Source organism: Lampris incognitus, chromosome 10 (assembly GCF_029633865.1).
Source record: "Lampris incognitus isolate fLamInc1 chromosome 10, fLamInc1.hap2, whole genome shotgun sequence".
Lineage (NCBI taxonomy): Eukaryota > Metazoa > Chordata > Actinopteri > Lampriformes > Lampridae > Lampris > Lampris incognitus.
In genome coordinates, this window is record NC_079220.1 from 21,504,764 (window position 1) to 21,532,153 (window position 27,390).

The 27,390-nt window shown below is 44.3% G+C and overlaps 1 protein-coding gene across 1 annotated transcript in view; it reads left to right on the forward strand.

Annotated features, from left to right (window-relative positions):
• The window catches only part of stx1b (syntaxin 1B), a 129,110-nt gene that overhangs the window by 53,316 nt on the left and 48,404 nt on the right, over positions 1-27,390 (forward strand). Inside the window, exon 2 of the mRNA XM_056288371.1 lies at positions 16,380-16,454. Within this exon, the coding sequence (XP_056144346.1) occupies positions 16,380-16,454 (75 nt within the window). The remainder of the gene's footprint in view (positions 1-16,379; positions 16,455-27,390) is intronic.

A 27,390-nucleotide genomic window follows, 5' to 3' on the forward strand; every position in this document is an offset into this window, starting at 1 on the left:
AGTAATACTAAATTGTGCTAATCTGATGCAAGCAACTTTTGTATTGCAACTTCATAGCACAGAAGTCATCAGAGGTAACACAACACCCATCGAGCCGCTGTAGCTATCACATACAACACAATACGAGCGATGCGCGTCCCAGCTGACACTGCCAATTGTCCTGTTGAGGTAAATCTTGTGCTCCAAGGTCGAAACTGCCCATAACAAAAATATCCCATGTAATTAATTAATTTAACCGTGCCAATTTGTCAACCAGCCTAATAGAGTCCACACCAATCGTCCTTGAAAAAGCAGGCTATGTGGACAATGAAATTGTAAGGACACCAGCAAAACAGCAGCGTTCTCTGTGAAGCCCGGCTAAGCTCGTAGCAAACATCTGGGTTTGTACCACAAACCTCAACTTTGACCTCTATAGTGTAGTAATCCACACCACCAGGACCTATCTCAGGTTTGTTGAACATTAAAGGTCCAATGTGTAATTTTGCTCGAAACTTGACCTCCATTTATCAGTGCAGTGAATAACAACAGTCAATGCAAGCAAGACAAACAAATTCAAATGAAAGGTAGAGGACACAGTATGTTTGCAGTCATTTGCCCCCCCCCCTTTATCTTCCTCCCAATTGTCTACAGCCAATTACCCCACTCTTCCAAGTTGTCCCGGTGGCTGCTCCACCCCTTCTGCTGATCTGGGGAGGGCTGCAGACTACTACATGCCTCCTCCGATACATGTGGAGTCGCCAGCCGCTTCTTTTCACCTGACAGTGAGGAGTTTCGCCATGGGGACGTAGCCTGTGGGAGGATCACGCCATTCCCCCCAGTTCTCCCTCCCCCCTGAACAAGCGCCCCGACTGACCAGAGGAGGCGCTAGTGCAGCAACCAGGACACATACCCACATCCGGCTTCCCACCCGCAGACACAGCCAATTGCTTCTGTAGGGACACCCGACTAAGCCGGAGGTAACACGGGGATTCGAACCGGCGATCCCCATGTTGGTAAGCAACAGAATAGACTGCTACGCTATCTGACATCTGCTTATGTTTATATTTTCGCTGCTATCTATATAATTTGCCAAGGGTTGTGAATGCAAGCCATCTCTTTTTGGAGGTCGGGACGACAAATACAACTTAGTTGGCCGAGGCCTTGTGTTTTTACTCGTGTGTGTGTGTGGGGGGGGGTATGTGTAATTTATTTACTTTGTTTTAATTAGTATTATTCAGTAATTCCTCAAATGATGCATCAAGAAAGCTGACTTATTAGCACCTTCATAAGTGTGTTTGTAAGCATGCGTGTGTTCCTCCTGCCCGTTGGAGGGCAGTTAGATGTTTTGCCCTTCTTTCTCAAGAGAGGGGCATATCAAAACCAGTAGAATATGCTTTATGGGAGACACGCTGTGATTCGGAAGGATGTTAAGCATTTTATATTATACTTCACTATCACTTCTACACCCAGGTTCCAGGGGGTCACAAAATATTTCTTGCCTGGGGGAGAAAATTAGTTTATTACGCTCTGTGAAAAGGAACTAGACGGCTGAACGGGATTCTGGCAGATGGGGGCAATGTACGGCGTCCTGGTGTTGATGACAGTAGCAGATTGGCGAGCGCAGAAGCGCCTTTGTTGTGGCTTATCTGTGGGCACCAGACGTGTGCCACGCCATTGTGTGTTGTTCTCCCTTCTCCCACGAGCTCGGACGAAAGCCCCCCCCCCCCCCCGCTCCATTACAAAGAGACATCTCACTACGTTTGTGTCACTGAACTTAATTGAGGTGGGCTAGCTATGTGCTAACAGAGGCAGGTTTGTGCTCGGGAGTGGGTTTCAGTTTGAATAGCGGCTTGTCTGGATGAAACTCTTCGAATATAATAAGTACTCTTTCCCTCCATAGCTGCTACCAATCGGCGGAACTGGGAGACACAAGAGATACTGTATGGCCAAATATGCGCTTAGAGACTGAAACATTTACTGAACCTGAGTTACATTGTATCACTTAACAATTCAGTGATGTGTGTTTTATGCAGCTTGAGGCATCAGGTAGGCAGGATTCACCTGATCAGGACGACCAGTCATGTCAGATGTGACACACGCGGCTCACACACAGTCTGTGGCGTCGGTGTTGGCAGAGTGCTTTGTCCCTTGGCAGTCAGTACGTAACTAGCTGGCACCTCTATATCCCTGCCTCCCTTTCTCTCTCTCTCTATTTTATTTTGCTTTTTCGATCTCGCTCTATTTTTGCTCAGCTCTCTGTCATATTACACATAAACACACACACACACACACAAGGAAAAAAAAAAACAAACCCTGCCCAGTCTGCCATGGGTCTCCATGGGAGTTACCGGATCCAGGTGGAGGGACCTGCATAGAACAGAGGGTATGGAGAAGGGAGAGAGCGGTGTGTGTGTGTGTGGGGGGGGGGGGGCAAACCAGGGAGGAGGAAATGATGAGAATGAGAAGTAAGGAGGAGGGATGAGACAATGATGGAAGGCGAGGGGGGGGGGGTATGGTTTTACAAAAGACAGACATTTTTCAAACTAAGCTTAAAGGTGTCCATTTGAGTTTCTGACCACTAGTGGCGCTAAAGAGCGAAGTAAGAAAAGCGGGTTCCCCTATTGTTTGTACTCGCATGCATGCACAGGGGTAATGTAATATGCCTTTCTACTGACATAAAACACAAGTAAGAAGACAACTGGAGGAGAAAAAGTAGCTGCATCAAAAACAAAGAAACACAACCCTGAAAGTGATGCAGAAAAGATAAAACAAAAGGACAAAGAAAGAAATTGTCTAAGTATTGGTGAGGCAATACAACAGTTGCTGGTGGTAATGCACCATGTCTGCCAATAGAAAGACAATAAGACGAAGATCGCCAGCAAACGTAAACAATATGGCTGTCCAATTTCAGATTTCGTTCCGAAAAAGGCCTTGCAAACATTTTATGAGGTAGGAAACACATTCAACATGTTTGTTAGGCCTCAGTGACACACACACACACACACACACACACACACACACACACACACACACACACACACACACAATGTGTTTTGGCGGGAAACGTTGAACGTAAACAAAACCAAGTTGTTCACAAGGAAAACTCCATTGGATATCTTTAAAGATATTGTAGGTTGTGATCATTTAAATGTTGCACACTTGGACACACATAAGGGACTTCCAGGTGTGCCCAAGTTGAAAATAATCTTTTTTTTGTTCTTTTTTCTCTCTCTCTTCTCTTTCTGGAACTGGAAATACAGACACACAAGCACATCGGCTAACGTGGTTACACTGCCGGCTGTCTCGAGCTACTTTTTAAAACGCCCACTCTTGAATGAAACAGAAAATGACACATGAAATTTAAAATGTCCGCTCTCACTATCAGCCTAAAACGCACTCACACTGACAATTTTCTGCGCACGCACACAACTGATATTATAGTAGGCCACACATGGTTACACTACCGATTTCCCTCGTTAGCAAATTGCCAATTAACGTGCAAAACTCCGATATAACTCTCGTGTTTGCTCTACATTCATTACACATCGGAGTCACTACTTTTATACAGCTTTTCTGCACTTTTGCTCACCTGGAAATACAAACATAAGCACACCAGCTAACGTGGCTGCGCTGCCGGCTGTCTCTCTCGACCTACTTTTGGACACGCCCTCCTGCGCCTTACTCAAAGGACCCCTAAGCTGCCCTAAGTGCCTGTGTGAGCTTTACTCACTGTAACCATAATTAACCAACTAAAATACTAGTTATTGTTGCAAATTAATATTTATCAGATTATGGACAAAATAAAAATACAACATGAGAATGGGGGTGGTCCAGTGTCCATTAATGTGCCTAATATCCTCAACATTACTGGGGGTCCCACATAGAGTACATTTTTATCTTCTAGCTTCAAAACCTCTTTTACCAGTAGATGATGTACACAGAGTAAAGGTGTGTCAGTGTTGTAGCATTGTGCAGGACTAGCCTCAGATATGTGGGGAATATTCAGCTAGCCTGTGCTGGGCTTGTTGCTAGTGGCGTTCCTCATTTTGAGAAATTAAACAGTGAAACAATTTAAATATACCCCATGTTAGTGTGTGTGTGTGTGTTTATTTTTCCTCTGTGTGTATTTGCTGTTTTCAGGGACACAAACATCAGCACAGTAAAAGAAAGGATGAAGCGATTATCATACATACAACCCACAAAAAGCATGGGAGTGGTGTAGGCTGATAATGGCTATCTAAGGCTGTCTATTTATGGCAGTATTGATCTGCAAAAGCTTGTGCCTGCTAGAAGAGTAGAGCAGCCAGTGAATAGACGAGCGAGGAAGAAGCTCTGTTAGAAAAAAAATGTCATAAAAATATTTTCTATTATAGACCAAGTATTTGAAGTCGCTATCGTGCATTGTTACTGTACTCCAATTATAGTAACAGTACCACACAATGCATTAATAAATTCAGACCGCTTAAAGTCATCCCTGGCTTGGTTTTTATGCACAGTGGGACTACAATACCCACAATCCCTGAAGCCATTGTTGGCTTGGTTGTGACTGCGCAGTTGAACTGCATTTCCCACAGTACCCCAGGTGAGTCCTGGCTTGGTTGCAGCACTCCAGATGGGCCTGAGCTTCCTACTGCAACATAACAGTTTTATTGGCTGATTCATCGCTGCTAATTTTAGTCCAGGATGAAGATGTTAGTAAAGCAGCAGTAAAGCTTTTATTATATTTATTTAGCCTTCATTTTACCAGGGAACTGTTATCGAGCAGAATATTTCTTTGTGAACTATGCCCAGACGGTAAACAATGTCATGGAGATCGAATTTCCTGCTCAGCCCAACTAGATTTTTTCCCTCATTTATTCAACTTTCCCTACACGTATCGTTTTGCTATTGCTCATCCTAGTATATTAAAATTGTGAAAAAATATTTAGTTCCATACATTGTAAAACTTAATATCTCACCGATGTGGGTACATTGTATGACTTGACTGTTAATGAGTAGAAGCTGTTCTTGTATTATATTGCAGCCTTTATTGGTTGCATGTTCTTTTTGTAAACACAATCTGAATCATAACGCCCAGTCATGTTGAGTAAATATGAGGGGTTTTCCTCAGACTTATGGCCTTCATGTTTAGATTAAAACTACTCTGATCTCTAAGATGGAGACAAAATGGCAGCTCAAAAGAAGCCTCTGATGGGAGATAGATCATTCAAATAAAGGATCAATCAGCCAATCAATCAATCAATCAACCAATCAATCAGACTTTATTTGTATTGGACTTTTCATACAAACAAATGCAACACAAAGTGCTTCACATAATAAAACAATAAAATCCCCACAAAATAATAATAATAATAATAATAATAATAATAATATGGCCTGGCGGCCTGTCCACAGTGTCTCCCCAACTACCGCCCAATGACTGCTGGGATATCCTCCAGCATCCCTGCGACCCTGAGAGCAGGATAAGCGGTTCGCATAATGAATGGATGGATAATATTTAGTGGCACGGCAGTGCAGTGGTTAGTGTGGTTGCCTCACAGCAAGAAGGTCCTGGGTTCGAATACCGGGATTGTCCGGCCTTGGGGGTCATCCCAGGTCATCCTCTGTGTGGAGTTTGCATGTTCTCTGCGTGTCTGCAGTGGGTTTCCTCCAGGTGCTCCGGTTTCCTCCCACAATCCAAAGACATGTAGGTCAGGTGAATCGGCCATACTAAATTGTCCCTAGGTGTGAATGTGTCGACTCTGTGATGGACTGGCGGCCTGTCCAGGGTGTCCCTCAGCCTGCCGCCCAATTACTGCTGGGATAGGCTCCAGCATCCCACAACCCCAATTGGGATAAGCAGCTTGGATAATGGATGGATGGATGGATAATAATAATAATAATAATAACAATAATAATGATAACACACTGACAGAGAGATAAAAGCCAACAAGCCCGACATCCTTATCAAGGACAGTATGCAAAAGAGGTGCATGCTCATCGACATGGCAATACTATCCGGAAAAAAACACCTCAGTGAAAGTCACAGAGAAGCTGACCAAGTACAAAGACCTGGAGATTGAAATCAACAGGATGTGGGGAATGAAGACAGAAACAGCACCAGTGGTCATCAGAGCTCTTGGACTCATGAAGAAGGGAATGGAAAAGTTCACCAGCTGTATCCCTGGCAACATCAACATCTGTGCAATCCAGAAGATCACCCTACTTGGAACAGCCCACATGTTACGATGAGTACTGTCAATCAGGTGACATCTGCCCTATAGTGCCTCAGGTCCATAGTTTGGACCCGGCTCTACAGGATTTAAAACAGGAAACGTGAAAGAAATAATAATAATAATAATAATAATAATAATCTCATCAATTTGCAATGAAGAAATACCAGAGGCATGATTTAAGATCAATAAGAAATAGATAAATACTCAAAATAGAACTCAAAATGGCAAAATGATAAAGTAAATGAACAGTTAAGAGCGCAAGATAAAATGATGAAATACTAAAAGAGAGAAGAAGTAGAGACGTGAGTAAAACCAGAAATAAAGGGTAGGGCATTAAATGAAAACAATCTAGAATTTAAAAGGATAGACCAAGAGGTCGAACAGACTAAAATAAACAAATAAATAAACACATAACCAATGTTCAACTAAAAGCCAAACTAAAAATGTAGGTTTTGAGATCGCTTTTAAAAGTATCAACATTCTCTGCTGCCCTCGGGTCCTCAGGAAGGCTGTTCCAGAGACTTGGATCACGGTAATAAAAGGATTCCTTAACACTTTTTTTTTCTGACTGTAGGGATAATTAAAAGGCCACTATCAGAAGACTTGAGGGTTCTAGGGGGTTCATATGCTAAGAGAAAATCTGAAAAGTAGTTAGAACCAAGATCATTAAGTTCTTCATAAACATTCTGAAATGAACAGGAAGCCGATGCAGAGACTTTGACATTGGTGTAATGTGTGCTGTTTCTGGTTTTGGTCAACACATAAGGAGCTTAGTTTTGCAGTAACTGTAATTGTACTATATTCTTTTTAGGGAAACCAGAAAGGAGAGCATTACAACAGTCAACCCTGCAGGTTGCAGGACTGACTATTACTGCATTCTGGTAATGTTCTTCATATGATAAAATTCATACTTAGTTATGTTTCTAACGTGAGGCTCAAAACTAAGATCTTAAGATAACTCATAGGTTTTTTACTTGTTGACAGGGATTTCTCTCTGAGTTTCAGTACCAATAACCCAGACATCAGATTTGCCCTGACTGACCTTTATTATCTGCCATCCACTTGATGGCAGATAATATCTAAAATACAGTTAAAAGGGGCATCTACTGGCCTGTGTCATCAGGTGACACAGCAATGTAAAGCTGTGTGTCATCAGCATAGCTATGAAAATTTACGCTGTGCCTTCTGATGACGCTTCCAAGTGGTAGCATGTAAAAGTTAAAAAGTATAGGACCTAAAATTGAACCTTGAGGAGCACCACAATTCATTTTAAAGATTTCAGATTAACTTTCATCTGTGCTTACAAAAAAATCTGTCAGTAAGATAAAGATGTGAATCAATTAAGGACAGTACCAGAAAGGCTAATCAGACTGTGATCGGGATTGTTCAGTAGAATTTTTTTAAAATGAAATTAAAATGTCTAAATCATGATGAGGAGTCATTTCAATCTGAATGTTAATCTGTTACTAGGAACCTTAGTGTGAGTCTTAACTTTGCTGAGCATGGTTATTAGAAATGTTAGAAATGCTAGCCTTAATCTTAAAATGAATGTAAGCTTGTGAACCACATTCTGAATGATCTATCTTGACACCTTGTGATTCTTCTCAATACTTAAGCTAGCTTCTGTAGCTTGGTTGAAATTGAACACCGCAGGAAGGGAGTAACTATCTGGCTTGACAACACCCTCAGAAAAGTTGAACGCTGAAGTCACTCAAACAAAAACTATAGAAGCAGTGAAATGCAGCTGGGATTTAGACATAAGCCATGTTGTGTAGACAGTTTTATTCAAAGTGCCCTAAAATTAGAGATGCTTAGACATTACACTGCAGCGTTAGTACCAATGCTCTATTGACCTACTTGGCGAATGGGACCCCCTTAAGCCTAAGGTCTACTTACCAATAAGCCATAGCTAAACAACCAAAATATAATGCATTTTGCCATATCTGTACTTATCTTACATGATGTCTATTAATGCTGCTGTTTTTCATGTGTACTATGTGTACTTCTGGTGTATATATATATTTCAGGAGGTGGACTGGCTGTTGCAAGTAGTTGGGTGTACTGTGAAATTGCCTTGGCTCTTTTAATTCAAAAAAGCCTAACTAATAATACATATTCAGTCATTATATATATATATATATATATATATATATATACTTTATTTCCAATTCAGGTTGTGAGGGCCAGAAAGGAAGGGAGACACACTTGATTGCTCGCTGGTCAATCAGAAAAAAAAAATACAATAATGATAACAAACTTTTTTTCATGTCAGTAGTGATGCTCTCTTTTTTCTAGCACCTCTCAACAGGGAAGTCAGGGTCAGCTACAGAACAGAACCATTAGAGCTGGTAGAGATTCTGTTTCGGGCTCAAGGACACTTCAGCAGGTCGACAGGTCCTCTAGTAAATGGATCAGATGTCCTAGAACACTAATGGAAACAGGAGAGAGAGGAGGAGACAATGAAACTGATGTGAAATATTCTCTCTCTCTCACCCTCTTTCTTTCTAAGAGAGACTTGGAGAAACAGATAGATAAAACAGCGAGACAGCCAGAGACTGATATAAAGAGATGTAGACGGATCGAAAACCAACAGATAAACTGAAGGAGAAAAAGAGACACACCAAGTCACATACAAACATACACACAAGAATGGGCAATACAGACTTAGATATAACCCAATCTCTATTTAAACTCTATTAAAATGCTCAACATATTTAGAAGCATTAGGCCTGATGTGCTCACTCACTCACACACACACACACACACACACACACACACACACACACACACACACACACACACACACACACACACACACACGCGCGCGCGGACAGATTCACGATGCCAGATGTTTGGTTATGCCAGGGCAAACTTGATGGTTTTACGTCAGAAGTGTTTTACGACAGCCAGATATATCTATCTGACTGTCATATCTAACTTGCACTGATCTTTTTTATTTTTATTATTTGCTTGGATGTTTTCACTATTCATTTAAATGTTCCTGTTTTAACTAAATTGCATACAAACACTAGCTGGCTTTCTATTGTATTTCACACAATTATTTCTCATTGTACTTGAACACTGGCAATATAGACGAAAAAGAGGACGAGACAGAGTGACAAGACAATGGACAAGACAATGGAGGAACAAAATAAATTCATATATATATATAGAGAGGGGGGGGGGAGGAGAGATATGACAGGGTAGCATGAGCTGGTATTTGAACCTGTCATTGCAGCCTATTCTGTTCCCAGGCAAGAATAATTGATTGCTTAATGTGTGTGTGTGTGTGTGTGGCATAGCATCACTTTGGGCCTTTCAGAGCTCCAACTGTGTGTGTTTATACCTTGCCTGCCCTTCGCTCTCTTGCGTGCCCTTCGCTCTCTTCCTCTTCTTCCTTTCGCTCTCTCTTTCACCCCTTCTCTGTTCATTTCCTTGTCTCTATTTCCCTCTTTCTGCTTCTCCTCATTTGTTTCTCCTCTCTCTCTCTGTATCTGTCTCTGTCTCTGTCTCTCGCTCCATCTCTCTCCCTCTCTCTGCCCCTCTTTCCTCTGCAGAGTCGGTGTGACGCAGGGCGTGGAGTGGAGGGGGGAGGGGGTGGTGGCTGCAGTCTGACCAGCAACAGAGAAGGAAAGACGAGACAGAGAGAAAGTGAGAGGAGGGAGTGAGAGAGCGATAAAAAGCAAAGGAGCAGGGAAGAGAGGGGTCTGTAGATGCAGGAGAGGAAGTGATGGGGGAGAAGGAGGAGAGATTGGAGAGAGAGATCATCTGGCAGGAGAGGACAGAAGGGATCAATGAAGGAAAGGGTGGCGGAATGAGGTGACGGAGGGATGCAGGAATTAAGAGAGAAGCAAAGTAAGGAGGAAAGTGTCACCGCAGACCAGAGGGATCATCTGGTATATGTACAGAAGATAGTGTTTTATTAAGTCTGGCTGCCATTTTAGAAAGCACCACACAACAACAATATCTACCTGTCTTCCTGTCTGTCCACCTGTCTCGCTGCCTTCCTGAGTCTCTTCCTGTCTCTCCTCTGGCATCTCCCTCTGTCTAAAGGCCGGTCACGTTACTGTAGATGCAACCGGAATGACTTTGTTTCCTGCAACAAATCTGGGTGTATGGAGTTTAAAACCAGCTGCTGATGCTAAAATATCACTAAAATAACAAGGTAATAAGAGTATGTGAAGACCTAATGTCTGTCCCAGTTTCCTGCCACACAGGAAACTGGGCAGCCTCTCTTTTGGTGTGTATTTTGTCATCAGAATCAGAATCATGTTTATTGGCCTTGTAGGTTTGCACATACTACATGGAATTTGACTCCAGTTTTGTGGCTCTCCCGGTGTACTTAACATAGAATAACAACACTACAACACAACAATCTTCAGATATATACACAAGGATGGACTTAGATAAGAGGTGATAAAGTGTAATGGTGTAGAGAATACTATATCAGAGATGCTGAAATGTGATAAGGTTACATACATACATGCCTGAGGTACATGGACATGACAGGGTGTACCAGTATATGTACAATGTACAGTACAGTGCACAGTAAAACCCTGAGTGTTAATTTAACTCCGAGAGTGTATAAATGGATCCATTTGTACACTCTCGGAGTTAAATTAACACTCGGTTTTTTACTGTGTATATACAGAATTGTTGGATTTATTTGACAAAGTTAAGTGCTCGTCTGAATAACAGCCCGTGGAAAGAAACTGTTTTTATATCTGGTTGTTTTTGGGGATACAGCGCTCTAGTCTTTGTAATTAAAAAGATTGTGAGAATAATAGATTCCTCGACACTGAGCACTTCTAGCATGTTTACGGCCTACGAATTCGCCGGTCAAAGTTCACCAAGCTTGAACTCTGCTAAAGAGCGAAGAGATGAATATTGTTCGCAGGACGGCTGCAGATCCTTTTCCTGCCATCTGCATGCATTTGAATTGTAACGTGACCACCCCGTTAGCCTGTCTGTCAGTCTATCCATGTGTATGTCTGCCTGTCTGTGTATCTGTCTGCCCATCTGTCTGTGTGTCTGTTCATCTGTGTGTCTGTCTGTCTGTGTCTGTGTCTCTGTCCATCCATCCGTCTGTCTGTCTGTCTGTGTGTATGCGTGTCTGTCTGTCCATCCATCTGTGTGTCTGTCTATGTGTCTGTGTCTGTCTGTGTGTGTCTGTCTGTCCATCTGCCTGTCGATGTGTCCATCTGTGTGTCTGTCCATCTGTGTGTTTGTCTGTCCATCTGTGTGTCTGTCTGTGTGTCTCTGTGTGTCTGTGTGTGTGTGTCTGTCTGTCCATCTGTTTTCTGTCTGTCCGTCTGTGTGTCTGTCTGTCCGTCTGTCTGTCTGTGTGTCTGTCTGTGTCTGTCTGTCTTTCTGTCTGTGTGTCTGTGTATGTCTGTCTGTGTATCTGTGTATGTCTGTCTGTGTTTCTATTTGTGAGTGTCTGCGTGTGTGTCTGTCTATCCTTCTGTTTGTCTTTCTGTCCATCTGTGAGTCTGTCTGTCCATCTGTGTGTGTGTCTGTCTGTCTGTCTGTCTGTCTGTCTGTGAGGCATCAGGAATCCAGTAAGCTGTTAACATTCAGAATCTTACAGACAAAAACTTCACTGATAGCTTCATTTTCCAGAGACGTGCCACTCTGCTGCGTCTTCTCGCTGGGCTCCATCACAGTGGGTGAATCATCGAAGCCCTCAGAAACCATGATAAAGCTGCTTTTCCAAAACGGGTACTCGCGGTACCATCAGCCACGTCTTCTTTTGTTCCATTGAAAAAAATAGTCTGACTTTAGAATGACTTTAGTTTGCACTTCTGCAAATACAGACAGGCAATCCGGAGCTGACAGACGTCAGGACTTCAGTCTCACAGCTGTGGCAGCTCAGAGATGGTGGAGATGCACCGCGTCAAGACAAAATTAATCCCAGATAATTCTGCTTCAGGTGTGGGGAGATGGCTGCGTGAATTCACATTTGAAGCGGCCTCACTCAGTACCGGTGTGGGAAGACGGCGGCGTAAACTTACATTTGCGGCGGCCTCAATAAGTACCGTCCATGCAGTGTCTTTGTCCACGTCTGCATCTAAGTTTGTGTTTCCATTTGATGGCTGGGAGAGCTGGTGCTGGATTGGCTGGGAGAGCTTGGTCTGCTGCATCCTGTGGGCCCAGGGACCACGGCCCTGCCCGGAGCTGTGCCTGAAGAGGAAACGCCAAGGGTGGTCTGACAAGACGCGGAAGCGGAGCAGGCTAAGCTAACTGTTAGCCCATGCAAAACGATAGTTCTGATAACACCGAGGGCAGTCTGGCGGCGGCCTCGCTTAGCGTTGACTGTGTTTTTGGTGTCATCGTGTGGAGTGTGGGGAGGTGTGTCGAAGGTGTCTGGCTGGGAGAGCTGGCGTTGGATCGGCTGGGGGAGCCTGGTCTCCTGCGTCCGGTGGGCCCAGGGACCACGGCCCTGTCCGGAACTGTGCCCGAGGAGGAAATGCTTGGACAGTGATTTTTTTATATCTTTATATATATGGTGGATATGTGTTTTTGTAGTTATTGTAGTTTGGATGTGTTTTTGTCTTCGTGTTGCTGGGCTGTGGGCTGGGGGAAATGATCTTTCTTTTCATTTCATGTGCGCAGGTGCATGGGATGAAATGACAAATAAAATGTTCGTGATGTTCCCGATTCCTGATTCCTAACGGGTGTGGATTCTAGTTCGGCTCTTCCGGTTTGCTGAGCTTTTCTATTTGCTGTTGTGTAAACAGAGCGTGCCATAGTCCATACAAGAGAATTTTTCCATGTTGGTTAAAGTGCAGATTCACATACATACCTGGGTCACCCCGTTGCTCTGATGTGGGTTACAGCACCGTGATTGGTAAGAGTTAAGTGCGCGCACACTTGGCTGTGAATCAGTAATTGACTTCCCGTGTGTCCAACTGAAAGGCATTTGGACTCACTGAGCAATAACTTTCGTCTGTCCAACCTGCAGACCCCCGTGACCTGTTCAGTATCTAATCACTCACACACTCAGCAGCTTCGGTGGTAGAAAGAAGAGAATAAGTCTCTGTTCACCCAGCCATTGGGTCATCCATCCATCCAACCAGCCATCCATCCATCCATCCATCCATACATTCATCCATTAATCATGCCACCATGTTAGACAACTCGCTTTACTTCTTTTCCTCGTCTCTTTTGTTCTCTCTGTCTCCTAAACCAAACATTTAAATTCCCTGATCAATTCAACATCAAATTAAACCAAAGAGCAATTTCCCCCCTCTCTTATTCCCCCTATCTATCTATCCTTACATTATCGAGGTTGCTGCATGAAAAGCAACACACACTTTTCATTCTGAAGCTCGTGGAGCTGCTGCGTCTGTTTCTCTCTGGATATGTGTGTGTGTGTGCGTGTGTGTGTGTGTGTGTGTGTGTGTGTGTGTGTGTGTGTGTGTGCATTATAATGTCTGTGTTGGAGTGGGCTTGAGGAGGGCCTGTCAGAGTAACCCCCCCCCTCTCTGCACATCACAGTCTTCTGCAAATGAGAGAGAGATAGAGTAAAAGAAGAAAGAGATGGAAAGTTAGACATAAAGTGGAAGAGACAAAAAAAAAAAGGGAAAAAAAAAGAAAAATCTTTTCAGCACCATTTTGTCATGTTAAAGTCTGCTGTTAGGATTCCCTTCTCCAAAAGTCTTTCTGCCTGGTGTTATTTTTAAAATGGCCGCCCCCTTCTCACACCGGCGCCTCTCCCGCTTAACTAGCCAGACACCAACCTGCATCTTGCACCCGCTGCACACTTCATCCGTTTAAACTGGGAAACGTTCATCTTTCAGCCCTTTACGTTACCTCGTGAATCCCGAATGACAGAATCACCCATCATATGAGAGGTCAAAGGTTAGGGTCATTTACTTGAACAGTGCCCCAGGAGCTCTCTGAAGGATACTTGAGCAGAGCGGACACTTGCTGTCACTTTGGTTTGAGCCTCGGCCTTTCTGTTGAAGGACGGTCCCCCCTCCCTTGCTGAGGCACCATGCAGACAAACACCTGCTCCCATCCAGGTCCTCTTCTGTTCCTGGTGGAATTTATCCAGGGAAAAAAAAGGACCAAAATTACAAACCCTGAGGACAGACTCGACACCTAGTATTAACCTGTGTCTTGGTTGATGGGACTGTGTCCAGACTGGGATAAACCACACACAAATCCAGGTTTGAATCCGCCCAGCAGAATGGACCGTGATACCCCAGGTATGCCGGCTCACCAAAAGCGTTGGATGTTCAGATTTAAACTGGCTCAGACATGCACAGGACACTAGCGGGTGGCACATGCCTTTACAGACCAAAATAAAGCATCATAATTAATTATAATCTCATGAAACAGGGATGAAAAAGCGAGATTAGGAATGAGGAATATTGTTCACATTACTACAAAAGCGTGAAAGCGCTTACAATCTACATACAAACAATTCTGCAGTGAGTTTTGTGAGGGAAAGGGTGTTCCACTTGTGTTTCAATGTGGATGCAAGGGGTAAACTTCGACATAATCGACATAAATCATGCCAATGCAATCGCAATATCAACATTTTATTTAAAGTCACATTTTGTTTGTAATGACTTGTGAATGGGGCCATGAAAGACACCAGTGAATGTTGTGGCAACATAGAAACCTTTTTTAAAGACAGTATGTTCAGCCTGTCCAAAATGACTTTTTTTGGGGATGGGGGGATTTTTTTCCCTCCCGTTTTTCTCCCCAATTGTACTTGGCCAATTACCCCACTTTTCCGAGCTGTCCCGGCCGCTGCTCCACCCCCTCTGCCGATCCGGGGAGGGCTGCAGACTACCACATGCCTCCTCCGATACATGTGGAGTTGCCAGCCGCTTCTTTTCACCTGACAGGAGTTTCACCAGGGGGATGCAGCGCGTGGGAGGATCCTGCTATTCCCCCCCAGTTCCCCCTCCCCCCCAAACAGGCGCCCCGACAAACCAGAGGAGGCGCTAGTACAGTGACCAGGACACATACCCACATGCGGCTTCCCACCCACAAACATGGCAAATTGTGTCTGTAGGGCCGCCCAACCAAGCCGGAGGTAACACAGGGATTCGAACCAGATATCCCCGTGTTGGTAGGCAATTGAATAGACCACCATGGTACCTGGACACACCCAATTTTTTCTTTGTCCTCACCTTGCTATAATAAATAATTCAGGCTTGCAGCAAAATAATGGCAACAATGGTAAACGTGTTCGCTATAACATGCACCGTACAACCTGCAGTGAGATATAGAGGACCAGCTAACACCTGCAGTATGCTAACTGGCCATTGGCTGCTCTCCTTGTCTAGTATGCCACCAGGAGATCTGGTGTGAGACACAAAGAGTGAAAAACCAGAGATCTTGTGTGTCTTAGTGGACAGTGAAGCTGACAGGATAAATTATCGTCCTGCGGCCTGCAGAGAGAAAGTCAGTCACAACAGTACGTGGACAGGTTCTGCAGTGAAATGTTGTCTATTTAAGAACAGAAAGATTTCTAATCAGTAAACAAGGGAGTGTGTGAAATATTGATGTTTTTCTGCTTCTGTATTTGTGTTTTGGTATTGCGTGTTTCTGTGTAGGCATATGCGAGGTTGCTCGTGTGTACATTCGTACTTACGTCAAACTCTTTCCATTGGGAACTAAAGCGAGTGTCATTGTACTGCACGGTATTTCTACAGGAGAGCCAGCGCCATCCTCATACACTCAATTTGGACCTAATCCAAAGGTGCACAGCTTCAAATATTCATCCACCATACTCCAGACGACTGCTTCCGTTTCACTAAAAGTGACCCTGCTGTTGCTGCACCTGGAGGATAAGTCTGCTACACAGAGGAGAGGTGCTGACAGATTGCCTCATTCAAAATGAATGGACTTTCAGTCAGACAGCAGTGTTTCTGACACGCTAAATTTGATCTCAGCTTATCTTCCGAAGCAAAATGCTTGAGATGTTCAGGGTGTTATATCAGTTAGATGTGTGTTTAGATGTACAATGTCGGACCTGTACTTGAGTCTCACCCCAGGACCTTCATTGCCGTCCCCCCCCTCTCTCTCCACCTTATCTGTGCTGTCACTCTCCTCTTTTCTGATCTAATGAGGGCAAAACAAAACCCTTCAAAAATGCCTGGAAAGGTAAAAGTCAGATTTAATGTTGTTGCTAACGTTTGTGTTTGTGTCTATGTTGACGTGCAGGCTAAGGACAGCGATGATGATGAGGAGGTGGTGCAGGTCGACAGGGACCACTTCATGGACGAGTTCTTTGAACAGGTAAGACACAAGCGTGCACACACACATACAGACACACACACACGCCAGGGGGTCGACCTGTTTTTGTTTTGTTTTTTGGGACCGATCCCGATACTGAGTTTTAGTAATCAAGGAGACCGATAACCGATATTTGGAATTGATATACATTTGCAGTAAAAATGAAACTGTTGCTGTCAAAATTTAGAATAACACAAACTCCAGCACAAAACTTTGTTGATATGCCTTCAAGCATATGTTTAATTGAAAGAGAACTTTTCAACCTTATCGTAAAAGAAAAAGCGCAAGGAGCTCCCAGCAGCATTTCTTATGAAGTAAACTGAAAAATTAAACAAACAAGTAAACAAATAAAAAGACAAATAAATAAATAAATCATAAGATTGATCACCAGACCTGCTCCAGTCTACAAATATGTTCCTCTGTGGCTGTCTGTGGCGCAGTACCTTCAGTGCTGATAGGCTATTGCTCATGACATGTAACCAATCAGACAGTGTTGTGGGCGGGGCATTGCGCGAGGCCACAGAGTGGTGACTGCAGACAGACAGAGGCAGCTGCATCAGACCCAAAGTAGTGCATTTTTAAACTAATTTACTTTATCATCAATCGGATAAAAAAAAAATATAGCGGTTCTGATAATTGTAAAAATGCTGAGTATCGGACCCGATAATCCACCGGGCCAACAATTGGTTGACCCCTAACACACACACACACACACACACACACACACACACACACACACACACTAAGAGAGAGAACACAAATCCAAAGCACCTTATAGTACATAAGTACATCTCATGCATAGTTAAGCCTGGTGAGAATAGTGTAGTCTAGTTGATTCGGTTTCGTTTTACAGGGACAGTGCACATCGACACACATTATTGTAAATGTGCCAGTGTAGACAGCATGGCTAATTTTCAACCATAGTCCCTGGACAGGTACAGTAAAGACAGCAGATACAAATAACATATACTGTACAGATAAGTTAAACTGCAAAAAAAATAAAAAATAAATACATACTCTATAAATAAGTTACAATATATTAAAACACAGACAACGACACGACATACTTAATTGAATTACACAGTAAGTGAAACAAGGTGCACATATCAGGCTGTTGAGGTAATTTACAGAGAATGGTCATAGATGTGGTTGTATTTTCAGATGAGTTCTGCAAGATCAGTATGTATCAGGGTCTCATATGTGTGTGTGTGTGTGTAGATAGTGTCTTGTATTCCACATGTGAGCCGCCCTCACTGACAACACGGACTGCCCAGAAGCAGACCTCCTGCTGGGTATTGTACAATCCCCTCTAGTTGTTTTCTGCTTAATAAAAGAAGAGAGAGGTTAAGGAGCCAAGCAATGTAAGATCTTAACTATAAGAAAGGCATTTGTATTTTTTTTATTCCCCCCGCCCCCTTTTCTCCCCAATTGTATCTGGCCAGTTGCCCCACTCTTCCGAGTTGTCCCAGTCGCTGCTCAACTCCCTCTGCCAATCCGGGGAGGGCTGCAGACTACCACATGCCTCCTCCGATACATGTGGAGTCACCAGCCGCTTCTTTTCACCTGACAATGGGAAGTTTCGCCGGGGGGACGTAGCGCGTGGGAGGATCACACTATTCCCTCCAGTTCCCCACCCCCCAGAACAGGCACCCAGACCGAACAGAGGAGGCGCTAGTGCAGCGACCAGACACACCCACATCCAGCTTCCCTCACGCAGAGGCGGCCAACTGTGTCTGTAGAGACGCTTGACCAAGCCTGAGGTAACATGGGGACTCGAACCACCAATCCCCGTATTGGTAAGCAACGGAATAGACCACTATGCTACCCGGACTCCCCCGGCATTTGTACATTTGATTAATTTGTCCCAGTTCAGTAAGTTTTTATTTTTTAAGCAGTAACAGAACATCAATTTAACCCCTAACGCTGACAGGGTTACTTCCACGCTCTTCCAGTTGTGAATATACAGACATACACTACCGTTCAAAAGTTTGGGATCACCCAAACAATTTTGTGTTTTCCATGAAAAGTCACACTTATTCACCACCATATGTTGTGAAATGAATAGAAAATAGAGTCAAGACATTGACAAGGTTAGAAATAATGATTTGTATTTGAAATAAGATTTTTTTTACATCAAACTTTGCTTTCGTCAAAGAATCCTCCATTTGCAGCAATTACAGCATTGCAGACCTTTGGCATTCTAGCTGTTAATTTGTTGAGGTAATGTGGAGAAATTGCACCCCACGCTTCCAGAAGCAGCTCCCACAAGTTGGATTGGTTGGATGGGCACTTCTTTGAGCAGATTGAGTTTCTGGAGCATCACATTTGTGGGGTCAATTAAACGCTCAAAATGGCCAGAAAAAGAGAACTTTCATCTGAAACTCGACAGTCTATTCTTGTTCTTAGAAATGAAGGCTATTCCATGCGAGAAATTGCTAAGAAATTGAAGATTTCCTACACCGGTGTGTACTACTCCCTTCAGAGGACAGCACAAACAGGCTCTAACCAGAGTAGAAAAAGAAGTGGGAGGCCGCGTTGCACAACTGAGCAAGAAGATAAGTACATTAGAGTCTCTAGTTTGAGAAACGGACGCCTCACAGGTCCCCAACTGGCATCTTCATTAAATAGTACCTGTTAGAGCCTGTTTGTGCTGTCCTCTGAAGGGAGTAGTACACACCGGTGTAGGAAATCTTCAATTTCTTAGCAATTTCTCGCATGGAATAGCCTTCATTTCTAAGAACAAGAATAGACTGTCGAGTTTCAGATGAAAGTTCTCTTTTTCTGGCCATTTTGAGCGTTTAATTGACCCCACAAATGTGATGCTCCAGAAACTCAATCTGCTCAAAGAAGTGCCCATCCAACCAATCCAACTTGTGGGAGCTGCTTCTGGAAGCGTGGGGTGCAATTTCTCCAGATTACCTCAACAAATTAACAGCTAGAATGCCAAAGGTCTGCAATGCTGTAATTGCTGCAAATGGAGGATTCTTTAACGAAAGCAAAGTTTGATGTAAAAAAAATCTTATTTCAAATAAAAATCATTATTTCTAACCTTGTCAATGTCTTGACTCTATTTTCTATTCATTTCACAACATATGGTGGTGAATAAGTGTGACTTTTCATGGAAAACACGAAATTGTTTGGGTGATCCCAAACTTTTGAACGGTAGTGTACGTAATGGATTACATTTATATAGAGCTTTATCTAGACACTCAGAGTTCTTCACATTGAAGGGGGAAACTCACCTCAACCACCACCAATGTGATGCACTCACCTGGGTGATCCACGGCAGCCATTTTGCACCAGAGCGCTCACCGCACATCATCATCTCATAGATGTTTCCAGTTAGGAAAACGGTACTTGTAGAGTACAGTGTAGAGATTAGCCTGAGTCTGCAGAGGTCAGGTTGCGTGCATGTCAGGTTGTAAACTTCCTAAACGCGATTGTCTCTGTTTGCATCCTATGGACCTGTTTTCAGCCATGTATTCCAGAGCATAAAGCAATGACAATACATGACTGACTGAATATTCTCTATAGTTGATGGCCATATTCTGAGAGAAGTGTGACTACTACATTTACATTTCAACTAGAATAAAAAGGCCCTGGCAATGAAGGCCTGCTCCGTGGATTTTCGTCCATAGACATTCGTCCATGGATTTTTGTTCTTTTGTTTGTAAAAGGCAACGTTTAATGTTTTGGGTGGCCCAGTGGTTAGCACTGTTGCCTCACAGCAAGAAGGTCCTGGGTTCGAACCCCAGGCCGTCCCAGGTCCTTTCTGTGTGAAGTTTGCATATTCTCCCCGTGTCTGCATGGGTTTCCTCCGGGTGCTCCAGTTTCCTCCCACCATCTAAAAGACATGCATGTTAAGGTTAATACTACTGCCTGTGCCCCTGAGCAAGGCAATGGAAAAAAGAACTGGGGTTGGTCCCTGGGCGCTGCAGCTGCCCACTGCTGCTATACAATAGGATGGGTTAAATGCAGAAGACAAATTTCATTGTAACTGTCATGTATTGGTTAGTTGTTTGACACCTGTCAGTACCCGTAGTGAGGACGTCATGAGAAGACGCATTGTATGCCGGGAGTTCTTCTGATAAAGAGCGCAGAGAGTTGAATACGTATGTGTCACCAGTATGATTTAATTCGCTATGTCTATCGGTCTAATTGAATGTATTAAGACAGACACAGCACTGGTGACGAGGATAATGACCGTGCTCGTTTAGTTAGATAGATATTCAAGTTTAGGCAGGTAGGACGGAGAAAACCGGCATTCAGAATTTTGCCTGCTTCGCCGAGCCAGCCATGTTGGGTCCAAGATGGATGAGGTGGCTAACGTCTTTCGAGCTATATGCCAACAGCAAGGGACTCATTATTGAGGACGACTCTACAGATGCTACGAGACAGCGGAGAAGAGCTCTACTGTTACACTTAGCCGGACCAAATGTACATACAAGACATATTCTCGAATTTACCAAACACAGGTCAGCCAGCGGATGGTGCGGCGGCAGTTCGCACTTTAAATCTCTACTTCGTACCCCAAATCAACACGGCATATGCCAGATAGGCATTTCACAAGCTGTCCCAAAAACGAGGTGAGACTGTACAACAGTTTTCCACTCGTTTGCGGCAGGCAGTCAGAGACTGTGGGTTTGGGGGGGATTCTGATAATCAGATAAGAGACGCTATCCTGTGTAGATGTACATCAACACATGTGCAGAGGAAACTGCTAGAAGAAGGGCAAGGCCTAACACTCACCCGCACGTTACAAATGGCATCACAGTGTGAAAATGTGGAGAAGCAGATGTCAGCCATGTGATGAACGGAGAAGGCGGAGACTGAGACTGTTCGTCGCATTACACAAAATGGAGGGAAATGGGTGAAAGGCGCGGCAAGGAAACCAAAGAGAAATGGAGATAACGACGAAAGGAAACGTTACAGATGTGGACACACAGACCACATGGACAAGGATCCGAAATGCCCAGCGCGAGGACAACCGTGTCATAAGTGCAGTGGGAAGGATCATTTCCCCAAAGTGTGTCGCACAAAGGGTAGGCCTATAAAGAAACATGGTATGAACAAGGTAGAGGAAAAAATGACTTTGTGATTAATGGGAATGACATGACTGGGAGACTTACCTTTTATGTAGGGGGAGTAAATCTGATAATGCTGATACGTGCAACCAGTAATGTTATTGATGAAAACACATAGGAATGTTTAAAATTAGAACGCAGCTTGCGTCCGGGTGGCGTAGCGGTCTATTCCATCGCCTACCAACACGGGATCGCCGGGTCGAGTCCTCGTGTTACCTCCGCCTTGGTCGGGCGTCCCTACAGACACAATCGGCCGTGTCTGCGGGTGGGAAGTCGGATTTGAGTATTTGTCCAGGTTGCAGCACTAGCGCCTCCTCTGGTCTGTTGGGGCGCCCCCCCCAGACCGTCAGAGAGGGGGTGGAGCAGCGACCGGGATGGCTCAAAAAGAACGGGGTAATTGGCCCGATGCAAGTGGGGAGAAAAAGGGGGAAATCTGAAAAAAAAATTGAACTCTTCAAGTGTCATTCATGTAATAGCAGCATTTAATAAGACAGCGAGAAAGTTATTTTCTTATGCGTCTAGCCAACCTCTGTCACTTAAAGGTGCCTTTACATGTAAGATTACAACAGGTAGCAAAACTGAGTAAAGTTCATTGTGGTAAAGGGCAATGGGGAGCCACTACTAGGAAGGGAGACAGCTGTGAAACTTGGGAGTTTTAAAAATAGGCGCAGATGTCTCAGCTGTGGTAGACATAAGACAGTCACTCGAACAGCAGTATCCAAAGGTTTTCCAGGGAGTAGGACGGCTGAACACAAAACAGATAAACCTGTACATAGACCCGAAGTTAAAACCTGTGGCCCAGCCGCTGAGGCATATACTGTTCAACCTAAGGAGGGGCAGTAGAGGCCAAAATAAAACAATTATTGGACATGGACATTATTGAACCGGTAACTGGCCCCACCCCATGGGTAAACCCTGTGGTTATTGTACCAAAATCAGACCATGATGTAAGGTTATGTCTAGACATGAGACATGCAAACCAGGCCATAGTGAGAGAGCGATATCCAATCCCCACCGTGGACGAGATACTTCAAGGGATGAATGGCTTGACGCTGTTTAGTAAGCTAGACCTGAAATGGGGCTATCACCAGCTTGAACTGACCCCTGAGTCAAGGGAAATCACCACCTTTGCAGTGCATAACGGTGTGTACAGATACAAAAGACTAATATTCGGGGTATCTTCAGCTAGCGAACAGTACCAACACGTACTTGCTAATGCCTTGGCTGGAATTGGAAGGTTGTTAAAAACATCTCACGACATCATCGTGCACACAGCCGACCGGGAAATACACGACAGATGCCTGCACGCTGTCATGAACAGACTGATGGAAAGGGGACTGACGCTGAACCCGGAAAAGTGTCAATTCAACATGGACAGGTTAATATTCATGAATTTTGTTGTCTGAAAATGGCATCGGACCAACGACAGAGGGGGTGCGAGCAGTGGAAGATGCTCGAGAACCAGAGAATGCCACAGAGGTGAGGAGTTTCTTGGGACTTGTGGGGTATAGTAGCAGATTCATCCCACAATTTGTAACATTATCAGAGCCACTGCGTCGCTTAACAAGAAAGGACACACCGTTTGTATTTGGATCGCAGCAGAGAAGGTCATTCAAGGTGCTTAAGGAGTAGCTGGATAGAGCTGGCACCTTAGCATATTTTGACAAGGACGCACTAACCAAAGTGATAGCAGATGCCAGTCCGGTAGGTTTAGGTGCAGTATTGGTTCAGAACCAACAGGGGCAGGAAGTGCCAATATGCTATGCGAGTCGTAGTTTATCTGACTGTGAGAGGAAATACTCTCAGACAGCGAGAGAGGCCCTAGCTCTTGCATGGGCTTGTGAGAGACTACACCCCTATTATGTGTATGGCCGAAGGTTTGATTGGGTAACTTACCATAAGCCATTAGAACGGCCCCAATCCAAACCCTGTGCCCGCATAGAGAGGTGGGTACTTAAGCTACAGCCATACAATTTTAAAGTGGTACACATCCCGGGCAGACAAAACATTGCCGACCCATTGTCACGACTGCTGGGTGACAGCAAAGCAAGAGAGACATGACACGCCCATGGCTCAGATGATTACGTGAGATTTGTAGCCATAAATGCCACCCCCAAAGCACTCACTACTAGAGAGGTGGAAGAGGCCTCTGCAACTAATCCAGAACCAAATTAAGTATGGAAGGCAGTCACAACTGGACATTTCGGAAACTGTAAAAGCTATGCAGCAATTGTGAATGAGCTGTGCGTAGTGGGGTACCTAGTTCTTTGTGGAACACGTATTGTGCTACCCACAACTTTGCATGCAAGAGCCCCGGTGTTAGCACATGAGGGACATCTGGGGATCGTTGGAACTAAGCAAAGTCTCAGGACCAAGGTGTGGTGGCCCGGCATGGATAGGGCAGCTGAAAACTGTCAGATAGTGGCTAGACCCGACCCACCTGAACCATTACAACTGACACCATTACCGGACGGCCCTTGGCAGGACCTGGCCGTAGACTTACTTGGGCCCCTGCCATCCAATCACTACATTTTTGCGGTAGTTGATTATTACAGTCGCTACTATGAGTATGACGTCATGACTTCCACGACAACAGAGAAGGTTATTGATAGCTTAGTGCAGGGGTGGCTAACCATGGAGAGCTATGTGTATGCAGGTTTTCATTCCAGCCGGACTCCACACCAGGTGATTTTACTGATTAGCAACCCTTCAACCAAAGAGGAAGAATTGCATAAGTGAAATCACCTGGTGTGGAGTTGGGCTGGAATGAAAATCTGCATACACATGGCTCTCCATGGCACATGGTTAGCCACCGCTGGCTTAGAGTCTATCTTTAGCCGCTATGGTCTGCCTGTCTCCTGTAAAAGCGACAACGGCCCCCAGTTCAAGTCAAGAGTTATTCAGAGACTTCTGTTTGAACAATGGGATTAAACACCTAAAAACAACAGCAAAATGGACTCAGGCTAACGGAGAAGTCGAGCGACAAAATGCATCCTTGATGAAGAGGATCAAGATTGCTCAGTCAGAAGGACTCGATTGGAAACGTGAGCTTAGAACGTATGTAACCGTGTACAGGAGCATTGACCACACCACAACAGGGAAGAGCCCAGCCGAGTTGCTCCTTAAACGCAAAATGAGAGGAAAGCAGCCAGAGATCACGGAGTCACACACAGACATGGAAGTGTGTGACCGGGACACGGAACAGAAGGGCAAGTCCAAACTGTACGCAGATGAATGGCGAAGAGCACCGTATTCAGAGGTGGACATAGGCGATACAGTTCTAGTACGTCAGGAAAAAGTGGACAAGTTCACTACCGCTTTCAATGCGACACCCCACCAAGTCATAAATAAGACAGGGAATCAAGTAGTTGGAGAATCTCCAGAGTGAGCACGCTACACTACATTTGTTAAAAGATGCGGAACCAATGGACCAACAGTCGATCTGTGAGCAAGAGGAGACAAAGGGAAGAGAGGACACTTTGATACACGTACCACTGTGACACAGACAGTAACCACTGACACTAACATGCTAGACATAACCAAGACAACAAGAACCTCAAAAAAACCATCCGTTAGAAAGTGTCACAACCTGATATGTGCATAAACTGTATGGGCGATGTTGATGGGTAGACAATAAATAGTTGATGTTAACACAGGTTTGTAAGATTTCTGTGAGCAGAAAAAATATTTTTTTTGCAATGCCAATGTTGACAACTGTTTTGTAAATTGTAAGTTTGTTTCCAATGAAAAGGGGGATGTCATGTATTGGTTAGCTGTTTGACAGCTGTCAGTACACGTAGTGAGGACATCATCAGAAGACGCATTGTGGGAGTTCTTCTGATAAAGAGAGCAGGGTTGAATACGTCTGTGTCACGAGTATGATTTAATTCGCTATGTCTATCGGTCTAATTGAATGTATTAAGGCAGACAGACACAACAGTAACCTGCACAATGGCAAAATAAAGTGGCTTGCTTCTTCTTTCTTTAAAAAATTGGCTCCTTTTCTTCTTCTGTTGCATTGATTTTTGCTTTTTTTTCTGATAATGAATAAAAAAAAATTCTCAATGTTTTTGCAAAAAAAAAGTAAGGGCTGTGTTTGCACAAGTATATGTAAAACTGATTGACTCAAAGCATAAAGAGACAGACCATGTCAAAGTGGCATGCATAGGGTGCAATTCAGATGCTTCAGCAGCACTGATTATAACTGGAGCATTTCTGTTGCACGAGACGGATGACTTAACAATACAGCTACTGTAGATTGGGAGTCACAGTGGAGAATGGGGATACAGTGTTTACTGTGAAGAGGAAGACAACGCAGCAGATGTTACAGTGAAGAGCACAGATAAACATAATGTGCATACAGAGAATAGAACAGATTCAGTGTTGCAGAGGACGGTCAAGACTGCATATATACATAGCTGATTGGAGTGGGAGAAGAAGAGTTTGATTTTACACTGTATAATGTTCAAAATAATGAGTCGCATTGGGAACTGCAGTGATTTCACACCATTACTTTTTGTTACTTTCAGGTTGAGTTACTTTCTAAATGTAACGTAATCCAAAGGTATCGTGTCAACTGATAACTGTTACTTTTACTTTGTGTCTATCAGCGTGGTTACAGTGATAGGGAGGATCACAATCACACACGCGCGCGTTTGTGTGTGTGTGAGAGTGAGTGAGAGAGAGAGAGAGAGAGAGAGAGAGAGAGAGAGAGAGAGAGAGAGAGAGAGAGAGAGAGAGAGAGAGAGAGAGAGAGCTTGTGCCTGAGAGTGTATGCAGTGTTAGCTTATTGTGATACTGTGGTTTAAATGTTGGATAGATAGATAGATAGATAGATAGATAGATAGATAGATAGATAGATAGATAGATAGATAGATAGCTGTCTAGACAAAATGCATCCAGGGCGTCCGGGTAGTGCAGCGGTCTGTTGCCTACCAACACAGGGATTGCTGGGGTTCGAATCCCCGTGTTACCTCCGGCTTGGTCGGGTGTCCCAACAGACACAATTGGCCGTGTCTGCGGGTGGGAAGCCGGATGTCAGTATGTGTCCTGGTGGCAGCACTAGCGCCTCCTCTGGTCGGTTGGGGCGCCTGTTAGGTGGGGAGGGGGAACTGGGGGGAATAGCATGATCCTCCCGCGCACTACGCCCTCCTGGTGAAACTCCTCAATGTCAGGTGAAAAGAAGCGGCTGGTGACTCCACATGTATTGGAGGAAGCATGTGGTAGCCTGCAGCCCTCCCCAGATCGGCAAAGGGGGTGGAGCAGCGACCGGGACGGCTCTGAAGAGTGGGGTAATTGGCCGGGTACAATTGGGGAGAAAAAGGGGGAGAAATTTAAAAAAAATGCAGCCAGAAAAGTTAAGCACATAATCAGAGACAGAAAGACTCCTAGTCGAGGTAACTGGTTACATAAATAGGAGACTGACGGACAGACAGACAGACAGACAGACAGACAGACAGACAAGACCGTTTTCCACTTTCCATTTACAGAAGCCTTGAAAGACCCTCGATGTCAGGGAAGCGACTGTTGTATAAGAGACAAATCACCCAGGTTGACGCTTATTCTGAATTTTACATCACTCAACATTTCTTCATGGTCTCTTAAGCTTCCTTCCACGGAGTTGTTTTTAAAAGATGCCGTTATCTAAATTGTATTCAGGAGAGACTGAGGCGTTTCTAACTTATCAAAGAATCAAGAGGAAGCAGTGAGACATTTTGAAGTCCTGTTTTATCCTGACTCATTATCTCCACCAGGTGGACAGCCTGGAGGGCATTTTGTGTGTGTGTGTGTGTGTGTGTGTGTGTGTGTGTGTGTGTGTGTGTGTGTGTGTGTGTGTCCCTGCCCTGCCCCTTTTC